The following is a 16894-nucleotide window of genomic DNA, read 5'->3' as shown; positions in this document are numbered from 1 at the left end:
TATATCCCACTTTTTTTGTTTCCTGCTCTATTCACCGTCCGAGCCAGGGACCCGCTCCTGTGCATGCCCGACGATGGACGCACCTCAGCTGTTCATCCTCCGCCATCTCCGGGACCTGGGTGAATCCCAATGTGGAAACTTGGTTTTATGTATGTACAGCACATGCAGTATCACCTGTATACTGTATATAGACTGTTGTTGCATATACAATATATACAGGTGATACTGGCTGCTAAATCATTGTATAATCACAGTATCAAATATATAATGTATATACAGCAGTCTATATACATTATATAGGGGATACTGTGACTTAGGCTTCACAGGTTTCACACTAGCGTGTGTGATGCGAGAAACTCGCACAAGTCTTCCGCATCAACACCCGGTACTCGGATCGAAGCTGCATAGAAATACATGCAGCAGCACGCTCCGGTCCGAGTGCCGGCAGCAGTGTCGGGTGTTGATGCAAGAGACTCGTGCGAGTTTCTCACATCACACACGTTAGTGTGAAGCCGGCCTTATAAATACAATGTATATGGGTGATACTGCTGTATATATGTTACATAGGTGATACTGCGACTATACACCCCAGTCACAGTATCACCTACAGTATATAATGTATATACAGCAGTCACCTATATGATGTATGCAACATAATACAGTATATATTATACACACGTGGTCAAAATTGTTGGTACCCCTCGTTTAATGACAGAAAAACCCACAATGGTCACAGAAATAACTTGAATCTGACAAAAGTAAAAATAAATAAAAAATCTATGAAAATGAACAAATGAAAGTCAGACATTGCTTTTCAGCCATGCTTCCACAGAATTAAAAAAAATAAAACTCATGAAATAGGCCTGGACAGAAATGATGGTACCCCTGAAAATAATGTGACAAAAGGGACATGTTATATCAAGGTGTGTCCACTAATTAGCATCACAGGTGTCTACAATCTTGGAATCAGTGAGTGGCCTGTATAGGGGGCTACAGATACTCACTGTGCTGTTTGGTTTGGTGACATGGTGTGTATCACACTCAACATGGACCAGAAGAAGCGAAGGAAAGAGTTGTCTCAGGAGACTAGAAAGAAAATTATAGACAAACATGTTATAGGTAAAAGTTATAAGACCATCTCCAAGCAGCTTGATGTTCATGTGACTACTGTTGCACATATTATTCAAAAATTTAAGCTCCTTGGGACTGTAGCCAACCTCCCTGGACGTGGCCGCAGGAGGAAAATTGATGACAAATCAAAGAGACGGATAATATGAACGGTAACAAAAGAGCCCAAAAAAATTTCTGAACCGATAAAAGGTGAATTTTAAGCTCAAGGAACATCAGTGTCAGATCGCACCGCCCGTCATTGTATGAGCCAAAGTGGACTTCATGATAGACGACCAAGGAGGACACCATTGTTGAAAAAAAATCATAAAAATGCCAGACTGGAATTTGCCAAACTACATGTTGACAAGCCACAAAGTCTCTGGGAGAATGTCCTATGGACAGATGAGACAAAAATGGAGCTTTTTGGCAAGGCACATCAGCTATATGTTCACAGATTGAAAAATGAAGCATATCAAAACACTGTCCCTACTTGAAGAATGGAGGGTGTCTAAAATCTGTGTAGAGTACAGTGAAATCTCAAGACTTCCAAGGGTTTCTAGAGAGAAACGTGCTGCTCAGTGTTAGAAAGCTTGGTCTCAGTCGCAGATCATGGGTCTTGCAACAGGATAATGACCCAAAACACAGCTAAAAACACCCAAGAATGACTAAGAGAAAAACACTGGACTATTCTGAAGTGGCCTTCTAGGAGCACTGACCTAAATCCTATTGAGCATCTTTGGAAAGAGCTGAAACATGCCATCTGGAAAAGGCAAGCTTCAAACACGAGACAACTGGAGCAGTTTGCTCATGAGGAGTGGGCCAAAATACCTGTCGAGAGGTGCAGAAGTCTCATTCAGGCTGTGTGCACAGGTTGCCTTTTTTTTGCGTTTTTGCGGTGTTTTTCCGCTGCGGAATCGCCTCGAAAATGCATCCCATGCAATCTTATGGGATTCTGCAATGCTGTGCTAATGCTGCAGATTTTTCCGCTGCGGAATCGCATAGCGAAAAATACGCAGCAGGCTCATTCTTTTTGTGGAATCACGTTGATTCCGCACCCACCATGCGCAAAGTAAGCGGATCATGTGCGGATGGTACCCAGAGCCTGGAGGAGAGGAGACTGTCCTCCAGGCCCTGGGTACAATAATCCTGTAAAAAATAGAATAAAACTAAAAAATAGAGATATAGTCACCGCAGCATTTCTGCACGTGTGCACATAGCCTGACAGTTACAGGAATCGTTTGATTGCAGTGATTGTTTCAAAAGGTTGTGCAACAAAATATTACGTTAAGGGTACCATCATTTCTGTCCAGGCCAATTTCATGAGTTTTAATTTTTTTTATTTCTGTGGAAGCATGGCTGAAAAGCAATGTCTGACTTTCATTTGTTCATTTTCATAGATTTTTGATTTATTATTACTTTTGTCAGATTCAAGTTATTTCTGTGACCATTGTGAGTTTTTCTGTTATTAAACAAGGGGTACCAACAATTTTGACCGTGTGTATATAAATAAATATACTGTGTGTATATATATATATATATATATATATATATACACATCGTATATAAAATATTATAAAAACCAGGGGAAAAGTCTTGAGGAGATCATTTGCATATTCCCAGTGTCTTCTGGGATAAGTGAAGAGTCTCCGCGAGCTCAACGATCACTGGGTTTTGGCCGTTGCAGCTGAAAAGAGGAAATCGGAAAACCGAATTTTGGCTCATCTTTCATCGTTTTTAAGAAATCTCAATATGGAAGAGGCCAGGAGCCATTTGGTGAGCTGCATTTCTTGCTACATGTTCACAGACTCACCAGTGGAAAAGCCAAACTTCACATGCCACAAATGCAAGCTTGTGTCCCTGTTGGAGGAAAAGTTGCAAAATCTCGAAGAGAGGTTAGCTACGTTGCAGATCATTAAGGAAGGTGAAGAGCAGAATTATCTCTTCATGTTACAGAAAGAGAAGAAATTCGAAGTGCACCTGAAGAAACAGAGGAATGGAGACATGTGACCCAGAGAAGCAGGAGGATCAGGAGGCAGTCAGCACCCATACTTCTCAGGAACCAGTACCAGGCTCTCACGCAGGAAAACGATGAAGAAATACATCAGGATAAGACTTTGCCCACAAACAGCAACCTTGTACGCCTTCAGAGTCCTCCTGGATGGAGAAAGAAAAATGTTGTGAAGAAGAAAAGGAGAGTGGTGGTCATGGGGGATTCCCTGTTGAGAGGAACAGAGGCCGCTATCTGCAGACCGGATATAACTTCAAGAGAAATGTGCTGTCTTCCAGGTGCAAAAATTAAAGATGTGTCTGACAGGATATCAGGACTCTTCAGACCTACAGATGACTACCCATTCCTGCTACTACATGTGGGGACAAATGACACCGCAAGAAACGACCTGGAAACCATCTGCAGAGACTTTGAAGATTTAGGCAAGAAAGTGAAAGAACTGGGAGCGCAGGTGGTCTTCTCTTCCATCCTCCCAGTGGATGGCCATGGAACAAGGAGGTGGAATAAGATTCTGCAGGTGAACAACTGGCTACGTCGATGGTGCCGTCAGCAACTATTTGGATTTATGGATCACGGAGTGAATTACCTTTACGATGGACTACTTGCTAGAGATGGGGTGCACCTTACGAAGACTGGAAAACATGTATTTGGAAGTCGCCTTGCTACACTTGTAAGGAGAGCTTTAAACTAGAACAACGTGGGAAGGGAAGCAAAAGACGAGAAAAAGCCATACACCTGACAAATGCTATTGAGAACTCTGCTATTAGAAGTGGAAAGGAAGAACAAAGACAAAAGAATCTAATTAATAAAAATATTGGAGAAAGAGAAACCAATCACAAACTAAAATGTTTCTATACTAATGCACAAAGCATGGGCAACAAACAAGGAGAATTGGAACTACTAACACAGGAAAAGAAATATGATGTCACTGGAATCACTGAAACTTGGTGGGACAATACACATGACTGGAATACAAGACTAGAAGGATACAACTTATTTGCAAGAAACAGACTTGATAAATGAGGAGGAGGTGTCGCATTGTATGTTAGAAACGCGTATATCTGCACAGAGATTGAAGCTTCAGAGACTGGGAGTTCTCTGGAAACTGTTTGGGTAAGAATACAAGGACAGAACAATGGAAAGGACACCATTGTAGGCATATACTACAGGCCGCCTGTGCAAGCTGAAGATATGGATGAACTCTTTATGCATCAAATGGCCAAGTGCTCCAAAAAATATGACATAGTTGTCATGGGAGATTTCAACTATCCAGACATTTGTTGGGAATCTCTCTCAGGCAAAACTAACATGTCAAGGAAATTCTTATCCACTCTTGCTGACAACTTTATCTTCCAAAAGGTAGGGGAGAAAACAAGGGGAACTGCTACCTTGGATCTAATCCTTATAAACAGGGAGGAAATGGTTGAGGAGGTAAGAGTGGCTGGGACCCTAGGAGGTAGCGACCATGCTATTTTAGAATTTTGGATAACTAGAGGAGGAAGACCTGTGAAGACTCAGACGTCATGGTTAGATTTCAGAAAGGCAGATTTTAAGGGATTCAGAAAGAGAATTGGAGGAATCCAATGGCTGGATATCCTTAAAGACAAACATGTCCAGGAAGGATGGGAAATCTTGAAAAATGAAATTCTCAAAGCACAATTGTTAACAATTCCGAAAAGAAGGAAGAACAGGAAGCATTTAAGGAAGCCAGGATGGATGAACACAGAACTTAAGCACATGCTAAAAAGGAAGAAAAAAATGTTTATAAAATTAAAAGAGGGAGGCATATCTAAAGAAGAATATAATGCTGTCTGCAGAACCTGCAGGGCTCAAATCAGATTATCTAAAGCTGACATTGAATTGAGGCTTGCAAGAGATGTCAAAAGCAATAATAAAGGATTTTGGGGATATGTCAAAAGTAAAAGAAAAGTCAAAGATGCTATAGGATTTTTACAGGATGAAAATGATGAAATGGTAAGACAGGGTGTTGAGAAGGGCGAACTTTTAAATTCCTATTTTGCATCTGTTTTCTCTCAGAAAGGAAATGTAACACCAACTGTTCTTCATTGTCCTATTAAGGGAATAGAAGAATCCAGGATATCTATAAACAGAAAGATAGTGAGGAAACACTTAGCTAACCTAAATGAATTCAAGTCTCCAGGTCCAGATGAATTACACCCCAGAGTACTGAAGGAGATAGCAGAAGAAATTTTTGAACCCCTCTCCATAATCTTTGAAAATTCTTGGAGAACAGGAGAAGTCCCAGAAGACAGGAGAAGAGCAAATGTTGTTCCTATCTTCAAAAAGGGGAAGAAGGTGGACCCAGGCAACTATAGGCCGGTGAGTCTGACTTCTATACCAGGAAAGATCTTTGAACAAATTATTAAACAACATGTATGTCAGTACCTGGATAAGAATGAAGTGATTAAACAGAGTCAGCATGGGTTTGTAACTAATAAGTCATGTCAGACTAACTTAATTTCCTTCTATGACGGAATCACTGATTGGGTGGATCAAGGAAATGCTGTAAATATAGTATGTCTTGACTTCAGCAAAGCATTTAACAAAGTATCTCATACAATCCTTATTGAAAAAATGACTAAGTATGGAATGGACAAGGCAACTGTTAGGTGGATTCATAACTGGGTTAGTGATCGGACCCAAAGAGTGGTCGTAAATGGCTGCACATCCAGTTGGAAGAATCTCAAGTGGGGTACCACAGGGCTCTGTCCTGGGCCCTGTATTGTTCAACATCTTTATCAATGATTTAGATGAAGGAATTGAGGGTAAACTGATTAAATTTGCTGATGACACAAAGCTAGGAGGGATAGCTAATACTAGAGATGAGAGAGAGGATTCAAAAAGATATAAATAAACTGGAGAAGTTGGCAGCAAGTAACAGAATGGTTTTAACAGGGAAAAATGCAAAGTACTACATCTGGGCAATAAAAATGAAAAAAAGCATATACAGAATGGGAGGAATAGGCCTAAACAACAGCACATGTGAAAAAGACTTGGATATACTAATAGATCACAGACTGAATATGAGTCAACAGTGTGATGCAGCAGCAAAAAAGACAAATGCAATCCTAGGATGTATTAACAGAAGCATACAGTCTAGATCACGTGAAGTCATTATTTCCCTCTACTCCTCTTTGGTCAGACCTCATCTGGAATATTGTGTCCAGTTTTGGGCACCACATTTTAAAAAAGACATCAACAAACTGGAGCAAGTTCAGAAAAGAGCGACCAGAATGGTGACCGGTCTGCAAACCCTGTCTAATGAGGAAAGGTTGCAGGATTTGGGATTGTTTAGTTTGCAAAAGAGAAGACTGAGAGGAGACTTAATAGCTGTCTACAAATATCTAAAGGACTGTCACATTGTAGAAGGATCAACTTTATTCTTATTTGCACAAGGAAAGACTAGAAGCAATGGGATGAAACTGAAAGGGAGGAGACACAGATTAGATATTAGAAAAAACTTTTTGACAGTTAGAGTGACCAATGAGTGGAACAAGCTGCCACGAGAAGTGGTGAGTTCTCCTTCAATGGAAGTCTTCAAACAGAGGCTGGACAGACATCTGACTGGGATGATTTAGCGAATCCTGCTTTGAGCAGGGGGTTGGACCAGATGGCCCAGGAGGTCCCTTCCAACTCTACGATTCTATGATTCTATGATTCTAAAAAATGTACAGATGTTTTTATAGTATGTTGCTGTGTTTAGAGTACCGTATATAGTGTAGAATCCACACTATATACACTGGCCCATCTCTACACTATATACATAGCTCCACTCTACATTCCTTACCACAGTATATATTGTGGAGCCATGTATGCTGTGTACACTCCTTCTGTATACATGGTGTAATTCTCTAATTCTCAGTATCTGGTCTTATTAAATGTGTGTGTGTGTGTGTGTGTATATGTATATATATACAGTCATGGTCAAAAGTATTGACACCCCTGCAATTCTGTCAGATAATACTCAGTTTCTTCCTGAAAATGATTGCAAACACAAATTCTTTGGTATTATTATCTTCATTTAATTTGTCTTAAATGAAAAAACACAAAAAGAATTGTCCTAAAGCCAAATTGGATATAATTCCACACCAAACATAAAAAAGAGGGTGGACAAAAGTATTGGCACTGTTCGAAAAATCATGTGATGCTTCTCTAATTTGTGTAATTAACAGCACCTGTAACTTACCTGTGGCACCTAACAGGTGTTGGCAATAACTAAATCACACTTGCAGCCAGTTGACATGGATTAAAGTTGACTCAACCTCTGTCCTGTGTCCTTGTGTGTACCACATTGAGCATGGAGAAAAGAAAGAAGACCAAAGAACTGTCTGAGGACTTGAGAAACCAAATTGTGAGGAAGCATGAGCAATCTCAAGGCTACAAGTCCATCTCCAAAGACCTGAATGTTCCTGTGTCTACCGTGCGCAGTGTCATCAAGAAGTTTAAAGCCCATGGCACTGTGGCTAACCTCCCTAGATGTGGACGGAAAAGAAAAATTGACAAGAGATTTCAACGCAAGATTGTGCGGATGTTGGATAAAGAACCTCCACTAACATCCAAACAAGTTCAAGCTGCCCTGCAGTCCGAGGGTACAACGGTGTCAACCCGTACTATCCGTCGGCATCTGAATGAAAAGGGACTGTATGGTAGGAGACCCAGGAAGACTCCACTTCTTACCCCGAGACCTAAAAAAGCCAGGCTGGAGTTTGCCAAAACTTACCTGAAAAAGCCTAAAACATTTTGGAAGAATGTTCTTTGGTCAGATGAGACAAAAGTAGAGCTTTTAGGGCAAAAGCATCAACATAGAGTTTACAGGAGAAAAAAGAGGCATTCAAAGAAAAGTACACGGTCCCTACAGTCAAACATGGCGGAGGTTCCCTGATGTTTTGGGGTTGCTTTGCTGCCTCTGGCACTGGACTGCTTGACCATGTGCATGGCATTATGAAGTCAGAAGACTACCAACAAATTTTGCAGCATAATTTAGGGCCCAGTGTGAGAAAGCTGGGTCTACCTCAGAGGTCATGGGTCTTCCAGCAGGACAATAACCCAAAACACACTTCAAAAAGCACTAGAAAATGGTTTGAGAGAAAGCACTGGAGACTTCTAAGGTGGCCAGCAATGAGTCCAGACCTGAATCCCATAGAACACCTGTGGAGAGATCTAAAAATGGCACTTTGGAGAAGGCACCCTTCAAATATCAGGGACCTGGAGTAGTTTGCCAAAGAAGAATGGTCTAAAATTCCAGCAGAGCATTGTAAGAAACTCATTGATGGTTACCAGAAGCGGTTGGTCGCAGTTATTTTGGCTAAAGGTTGTGCAACCAAGTATTAGGCTGAGGGTGCCAATACTTTTGTCCGGCCCATTTTTGGAGTTTTGTGTGAAATGATCAATGTTTTGCTTTTTGCTTCATTCTCTTTTCTGTTTTTTTCATTTAAGACAAATTAAATGAAGATAATAATACCAAAGAATTTGTGTTTGCAATCATTTTCAGGAAGAAACTGAATATTATCTGACAGAATTTCAGGGGTGTCAATACTTTTGGCCATGACTGTATATATATATATATATATATACACACGAGTATATATATATTTATATATCTCTCTGATAAGTTGTGAAAAAAGTGGCGGACTCTTTATTGGCCCATGTGGCAATGTTTCAGGTCCATAACATACCCTTTCTCTGTTGTGGAACTAAAATGTTGCTAGATGGGCTAATAAAGAGTCCACCCATCCCCCGCTTGCTCAGGGCCCCGGAACTTGTGATACTTACCTCTTCCCGCTCCTCTGCTGCGACGTCTTCTGATTGTGACATTTCAGGTCAGAGGGTGCAGTGACGTCACATCTGTGCATCCTCTACCTGAACAGTCACAGTGTAGAGAGCCGGAAGACACCGACATTGAGGAGTCCGGAGCAGAGCATCGGCCAATGAGGAAAGGTGAGGGATTTCAGGTTTTTTTTTGTTTTTTAAATGTTTTGAGCAATATATGGGACCCATCATACACTAGAGCATCATATGGGGAACATTATGTATGGAGCATGATATGGGGCCCATTATAATGAAGCATAATATGGTGCCCATTATATAGAAGCATAATATGGGGCCCATTATATACTGTAACATCAAATGGGGCCAATCATACACTGGAACATTATATGGAGCATCATATGGGGCCCATTATACTGAAGCATAATATGGGGCCCATTATATATGGAGCATCATATGCGGCCCATTATATATGAAGCATCATATGGAGCCCATTATATATGGAGCCTCATATGGGGCCCATTATATATGGAGCATTATATGGGGCCCACTCTGTTTGACGTTTGGAGCAATATATGGGGCCCATCGTATATGGTATGGAGCATTATACGGGGCCCATTTTGCTAGGAGTTTGGAGCATTATATGGGGCCCATCATCTTCTGTATGGAGCATTATATCAGGCCCATCATCTTCTGTATGGGGTATTATATGGGGCCATTTTGTATGAAGCAAGATATGGGGCTCATTATACTGTATGGAGTATTATATGGGGCTCATTATTCAGTTTGGAGCAATACATGGGGCTCCTTATACTGTATGGAGCACTATGTGGTACTCATAATACTGTGTGGGGCAATATATGGGGCTTATTATTCTGTATGGAGCAATATATGGGGCTCATTATACTGTATGGAGCAATATATGGGGCATGTTATTCTGTATGGAGTGCTATGTGCTGCCAAGAATACTGTATGGAGCAATATATGGGGCATGTTATTCTGTATGGAGGACTATGTGGTGCCCATAATACTGTATGGAGGACTATGTGGTGCCCATAATACTGTATGGAGGACTATACTGTGTGATTTATGACCTATTGTAGAATGTACAATAGATATCACTCATGTAATGTATGAAGTGAAATCTTTGGCATTGTATACCTACTGTATATATCTCTGCTGTAACTGTGCATTATTAGTTGGGGTATGTGTTAAAGGGGCCAACAGAGACGTTCACCCGGGGCCCACAAAAACCTGGAGCCTGCCCTGTATGCACTGCACAGTACCAGTCCTCCTGTATATATACACTGCACAGTACCACTCTTCCTGCCCTGTATATATACACTGCACAGTGCCACTCCTTCTGTCTTGTATCTATACACTGCACAGTGCCACTCCTCCTGCCCTGTATATATACACTGCATAGTACCACTCCTCCTGTATATACACTGCACAGTACCACTCCTCCTGCCCTGTATATATACACTGCACAGTAGCACTTCTCCTGTCCTGTTGTTGAAGAGGCGACATTGGACTTTGGGAGGGTCAATATTGGTTTAGTATTTTTGATATTACTATGGTCAAATAAAAATAAAATATTGGAAAAGCTCTTTAAATGGATTATCCCGAGTAATCCCCTCTCCTCTGGATAGGGGATAACTTTCCAATAGCTGGAGATCTGACTGCTGGGACCCTCATGATCCTGAAAATCGGAGCTCTGAAGAACACCATGTAAATGCAGCTGTGGTCGATCATACGTACCGTGGCGCCAGTCACATGTGGTTCTTCAAATATCTCCTTTTAGGAGAGTGAAGGGCACAACAAATTAAAGCAAAATTCACTGATTGGGGTGAGGAGTGTTATAGTTTGTGGGCTGGTGGGGTTTGTGTGGCAGGGCTGCTTTTTTGTCCCAGTCCGGCCCTGATGATGTTATTAGATCATTAGCAGAATGGATAACACGGGTATGGTGGCTTGCTCCCATCCTTCTGTCTGTTGCACCCACTCTCTACTCCTGATCTCATGTGCAGTGAGTGGGCGCTGCATACAGGAGAGAGGTATGAGGGTGCACCCGCACTGACACTGTGTGAGCACAACAGCTCAACTCCTGCAGTGTCAGTTCAGGACCGAAGATTGATTTCATGCAGATCTCACTCTGGGCCAGTGAGCGCTGTCAGAGAAGATAAGAGGAAGCGCTTGGCATTGTTGATTCAGGAGTCAGAATAGTGAACTGAAACTTTGGCCACACCAAGGTGCACCGAGGAGCCCTCATCCAAATATGTAAAAGCATTTTTCTGTCCAACTAAAGAAGTTTTTTTTTTTTTTTTTTTGGGGGGGGGGGGCGAAGTCCCTCTATAAGACTGTATAATTTTTAGGGACTACAGGCTATTTAACTCTAGTTCCAAAAAAATAACAACCTGAAGGAGTCAGAGACGGGAAACCTAAGTCAGGCACATTTCTGTAAATTTTGGCTATTAAAGCCTACGGATATGTGTTGGTGTAAATTTAAAGAGAGAGTCCTGGTGTTGCGTCTAATCTGGAGGGTGAATCATCAAAGCCTTGGACAGAATGAGCTGTAGTAGCACACACACAGACGAGGGTGATGTAGTGAAGTAGACAGGTTGGGGCAACAGAGGCAGTAGAAGCCAGATCAGAGAATGTGGAGGATGGAGACTTGGTGCAGGGAGACAGAAGATATTACAGTGACCCCGTGGTTCTAGAATGACCTAAGTTGATTCACTTGAAACGCATGGTGACTGGGTCTTTTGCAGCCATATAAATTATGCCTGTGTGAATGAAGCCTAAGGAAAATTTATATCATAATTTCATACTTCTACTTCTATGAAAACACCTTTTTTCCCTGATAGGTAAGGACCCCATTATTTTTGACATCAGTATACAAAAGAAGTGAATTGTATTTATAGATTTTACTGACAGCCGGGATACGATTTTTGATCTGGTCATCTTTATCTTCACCTATTCCTACAGTTTGGCAGGTAATGATCTACCCGACACGGCCTGCATCCAGCTGGCGTCTGCAATAAAGAATAATCAGTCTCTGAAGATACTTGTCCTGTCTGACAACCGTCTGTCTGGTCCTTACTTCACTGACTTGATGGAGGCTCTGTCCAGTCCAGAATGCAGGATAAAGGAATTACGGTGAGATTAAGAGACGTGTATGCAAGTATAAGAGACGTGTACAGGATGGAGACGTATGAGTATAAGAGACATGTACAGGACAGAGATGTACGAGTATAAGAGACGTGTACAGGACAGAGACGTGTGAGTATAAGAGACGTGTACAGGACGGAGACGTGCGAGTATAAGAGACGTGTACAGGACAGAGATGTATGAGTATAAGAGACGTGTACAGGACAGAGACGTGTGAGTATAAGAGACGTGTACAGGACGGAGACGTGCGAGTATAAGAGACGTGTACAGGACGGAGACGTGCGAGTATAAGAGATGTGTACAGGACAGAGACGTGTGAGTATAAGAGACGTGTACAGGACGGAGACGTGCGAATATAAGAGACGTGTACAGGACGGAGACGTGCGGGTATAAGAGACGTGTACAGGATGGAGACGTGCGGGTATAAGAGACGTGTACAGGATGGAGACGTGCGGGTATAAGAGATGTGTACAGGATGGAGACGTGTGAGTATAAGAGACGTGTACAGGATGGAGACGTGTGGGTATAAGAGATGTGTTCAGGACAGATACGTGCGAGTATGAGACGTGTACAGGATGGAGACATGAGAGTATGAGAGATGTGTACAGGATGGAGATGTGCGGGTATAAGAGACGTGTACAGGACGGAGACGTGCGGGTATAAGAGACGTGTACAGGATGGAGACGTGCGGGTATAAGAGATGTGTACAGGATGGAGACGTGCGGGTATAAGAGATGTGTACAGGATGGAGACGTGTGAGTATAAGAGACGTGTACAGGATGGAGATGTGCGAGTATAAGAGATGTGTTCAGGACAGATACGTGCGAGTATGAGACGTGTACAGGATGGAGACATGAGAGTATGAGAGATGTGTACAGGATGGAGATGTGCGGGTATAAGAGATGTGTACAGGATGGAGACGTGCGAGTATAAGAGACGTGTACAGGATGGAGACATGAGAGTATAAGAGACGTGTACAGGATGGAGACGTGCGAGTATAAGAGACGTGTACAGGACAGAGATGTGCGAGTATAAGAGACGTGTACAGGATGGAGATGTGTGAGTATAAGAGATGTGTACAGGATGGAGACATGCGAGTATAAGAGACGTGTACAGGATGGAGACATGCGAGTATAAGAGACGTGTACAGGATGGATACATGCGAGTATAAGAGACGTGTACAGGACGGAGACGTGCGAGTATAAGAGACGTGTACAGGATGGAGACATGTGAGTATAAGAGACGTGTACAGGACGGAGACGTGCGAGTATAAGAGACGTGTACAGGACAGAGACGTGCGAGTATAAGAGACGTGTACAGGATGGAGACGTGGGAGTATAAGAGACGTGTACAGGACGGAGACGTGTGAGTATAAGAGACGTGTACAGGACGGAGACGTGCGAGTATAAGAGACGTGTACAGTACGGAGACGTGCGAGTATAAGAGACGTGTACAGGACGGAGACGTGCGGGTATAGGAGATATGTACAGGTATTATTACTATACCACTATTGTATATGGCACCTGATTAGAGACCGGGAGGATCCGCATCTCATGGGAACACAACGGGGATTTTTAACAGATGTAATGTACATTATAACTTGCATTATAGAAATTATACAAGTAACCGGACACACTGATTGACTAGGAGCGCCATTTATAATCCTGTCCTAGAGCTCCCACTCCACCAACTCTAACCTCAGTTTAACTTCTTTGTTGCTAATAGTAAAAAGGAGATATTTCATCTTCTAAAATAAGTGAAATTGCAAAGAAAAATACACAACTTTTCATTTTACCTCATTAAAAATACTCTACTTTCACAAAACAATTTTTAATTTTATTTGTACAGAAAACTGAGTTCTGGCAATGATCACTGTTCACACTGTACACAACAAAGTGGTAACCATAAACGACTTCATAGACTGAAGTGCAACAAGATTGCATGGGCTGTGATCACCAGATAAAAAAAGTCCACTTGTACATAAGGATAGAAGAATGGGGCACTCACCACTCTGAAGCACAGAGGAAGCCTGATTTTCATGCAAAACGGTTATTAGCCACTTTTGTCCCACATACTGTTTTCTAATGAATCGCAGTAAAAAATAATTGACTCTAAGGCTAAGTTCACACTTGCGTATGGCTGGTCTGTGCACGGCTGCGTATGTCCTCCCTTAAGCTCCGCCTACTTCCGCATCATGCTGCCATGCAGGCGGTGGGTACGTCAAAAGCCGCCTGCGGACGCATCCGCATACATCGCATGTCCCTGCGTGCCCAATGTTAAAGATAGGTACGCAGGACGCATGCAGAAGTAGGCGGAGCGTAGGCGGAGCTTAAGGGAGGACGTAAGCAGCCATCCACAGACAAGCCATCCACAGACAAGCCATCCACAGACAAGCCATCCGCAAGTGTGAACTTAGCCTTAGTCATCAGGAGCACACTTCCTACAGGCGAGTAGGATTCTTGGAGGCAGAGGGGCTGTTCGTTTATTGAAATCACATAATGAGACCAACTAACCAGCGGTTATCTTGCGGTGCCAACTGTATACCACAGCAAGCACCCGTGTTGTATAGAGCAGATTCACCTCCCGGGTCCACTCCGTACATACAGTGTGCACAGTGCAGTAAGTATGTTGTCACCAAGGAGTTAAAAAAAAAGGAAAGCAAAACCCAGACACAACTATCCTGTTTCCCCCAAATGAAATAGCGTCTTCTATTAAACTTTGCTCTAGGGCTTATTTGAAGGGGATGTCTTATTTTTCTCATGTTTTCTGGGGATCAAAACATCAGTAAAGTTTATTTCTTGCTCATGTTTCCATACTATACTGTAAATGGTGAATAGATCCTTCACCAAGAAAAGCAGACACTCCAAAAAGAATCACACTGAAAAGACCAGACGGGACGCAAAACAGAAAGGGTAAGCAAAGCAGGGGCTCTCGAACACACAGATTGGGCAGTCCTGCTGGCGTCACTCCTGTCATAGGCGGGTTACGTGCCGTCAGGTCCCTTGGCGTTCCAGCTGCTCTCTTCCATGTTCCACTGCAGGCAAGTGTAGCGATTGGCTCCCCCTGTAGAGCCACAACGCTCTAATATAATTGGCTTGAGAATGGAGCGACGTTAGCGGGACTACCCAATCTGTGTATGAGAGCCCGTCACTTGCCAACCTTTATTGTTTTGGGTCTAGTGGTGTCTTTTAAATGCAATTCTCTTTGGGGTTGTCTGCTTTCCTTGGTGAAGGGTCTATCAGTCCTTCTGCCTTCTATTACCACTTAATTCTATATTTTTGCATGTATGGCTGCCTGGACTTCACTTAAATTTACTTTTTTCTTGAAACCAGGACTTATGTTTGGAGTTAGGCTTACATTCCTAACATCCTCAAAAATCCTGAAAAATCATTCTAGGGCTTATTTTCAGAGTTGGCCTTTTTTTTTTTTTTAACATCGGCAGCAACTATCATGAGTGTCTATGTGACCTTCAGGATAATAATAACTTTCTCAATGTCAACAGATCTAGAAAAACCAAAGATTTTATACGGATTGTACAGATTCATCATTTCACTGACTAATCTGAGATGTGTAAGACCATTTCCCACAAGTCGCAGTCAGTCACTAATACTGAGGGGTCTGCTTCTCTTCTAGCATATGGAGCAATGAGTTTTCTGAAGAGGAGGAGGAAGAAATAAGAAAACTGGAAGACTACAAACCCAACATGAAGATATCTTACTGAAGAAACAAGAAAGATTTCTATCTGTGATCAGAGCTGACAACCTTATCAACTTTTTCCTGGTTCACTGCCCCAAAAATGTGAAGCCAAACTGCCTGTCCTTAGTAGTCCGGTGGTTAAAATAATAATAATAATCTGGCAGCATAAGGTGATACACAATATTCCCCTCCTATGTATAAAAAAAAAAACAAAACCTGGTCTGGTTTCTCGTGTGCACAATATTACAGCCCTGGTGACCCCCGACATGCCCTACCTAGGGTGGTTACTGAGGGGCTTAAGTCTGATACACCAGAACTTTTATGGTGCTGCAAGGTAAAGTCGGTGCCAGATGTAATGTGTAAACGCTGTCAGCCAAGCTGGATCAGAGCTTCCCATGGTTCCGACACTTTAGTCTATCCAATTCCATGATCATCGGCATCTCAGCGGCTGACAGAGGAAGAGCCCTCCCTCTGCCAGCCCATTGCTCTTTCAAAAACAAAACTGTGAAGTACCGATGAATTGATTGGAAGTATTACATGACTACAAAATAGAGCAACAGAGACGGACTGTACTTCTATGGACGTTATGGAAAGAGAGCAGCGCAGCTGGCTGTTCAGCTTCCGCAGTGTCGCCCTAAGATGGGGCAATAACTATTACCTCTTTTTGCAATGTTTTTTTCGTACCTCAGCTATGGATGGACTGGAGGATGACATCTGACACTGCTCTCCTCTTATCCTCTGCTATAATGGATTATTACGTAGGTGTACTTATTTAAATATGCCAATTTTCTGTTATTTTTACCTGTATCGTGAAGCATGACCTGTGTGGTAGAAACGTTGTTTTATTCTTTCTGTGGTCAATGGAGGTAACCAGAAGAGCAGAGAAAAGTTCAATCTGTGCTCCTATACTCATGCCGAGAACTCTGGGCAGGCGGATTATAGAGACACGCCGTGCTGTCATCTGGTATTATAGGTTTCAGGCTTTTTGCTGACTCTGGTCAGTGTCCAGTGGTACAACCTCACCCACCTATCACACTGCCTCCGCCGTCTTGTCTTCTTCCTATAGAACGTTCTGGTGCCACCTCTACCCAAGGTAAGTCCACACACTCCCAGTCGTCCACACGG

General features: G+C 42.5%; 1 protein-coding gene across 4 annotated transcripts in view; it reads left to right on the top strand.

Moving 5' to 3' along the window:
* LOC141082898 (NACHT, LRR and PYD domains-containing protein 3-like) overlaps nt 1-16604 on the top strand; it is a 218982-nt gene extending 202378 nt beyond the window's left edge. For all 4 annotated transcript variants that reach the window (XM_073566931.1, XM_073566932.1, XM_073566933.1 and 1 more), the window contains 2 exons: nt 11891-12061; nt 15707-16604. In XM_073566931.1, the coding sequence (XP_073423032.1) occupies nt 11891-12061; nt 15707-15794 (259 nt within the window). In that variant the 3' untranslated portion in view covers nt 15795-16604. The remainder of the gene's footprint in view (nt 1-11890; nt 12062-15706) is intronic.
* The last annotated feature ends 290 nt before the right edge of the window (nt 16605-16894 follow it).

The sequence above is a fragment of the Dendrobates tinctorius genome, unplaced genomic scaffold, assembly GCF_039654945.1.
Source record: "Dendrobates tinctorius isolate UK_male_01 unplaced genomic scaffold, ASM3965494v1 ptg000019l, whole genome shotgun sequence".
NCBI classification, from domain to species: domain Eukaryota; kingdom Metazoa; phylum Chordata; class Amphibia; order Anura; family Dendrobatidae; genus Dendrobates; species Dendrobates tinctorius.
This window is presented reverse-complemented; position numbering and strand designations above follow the sequence as displayed.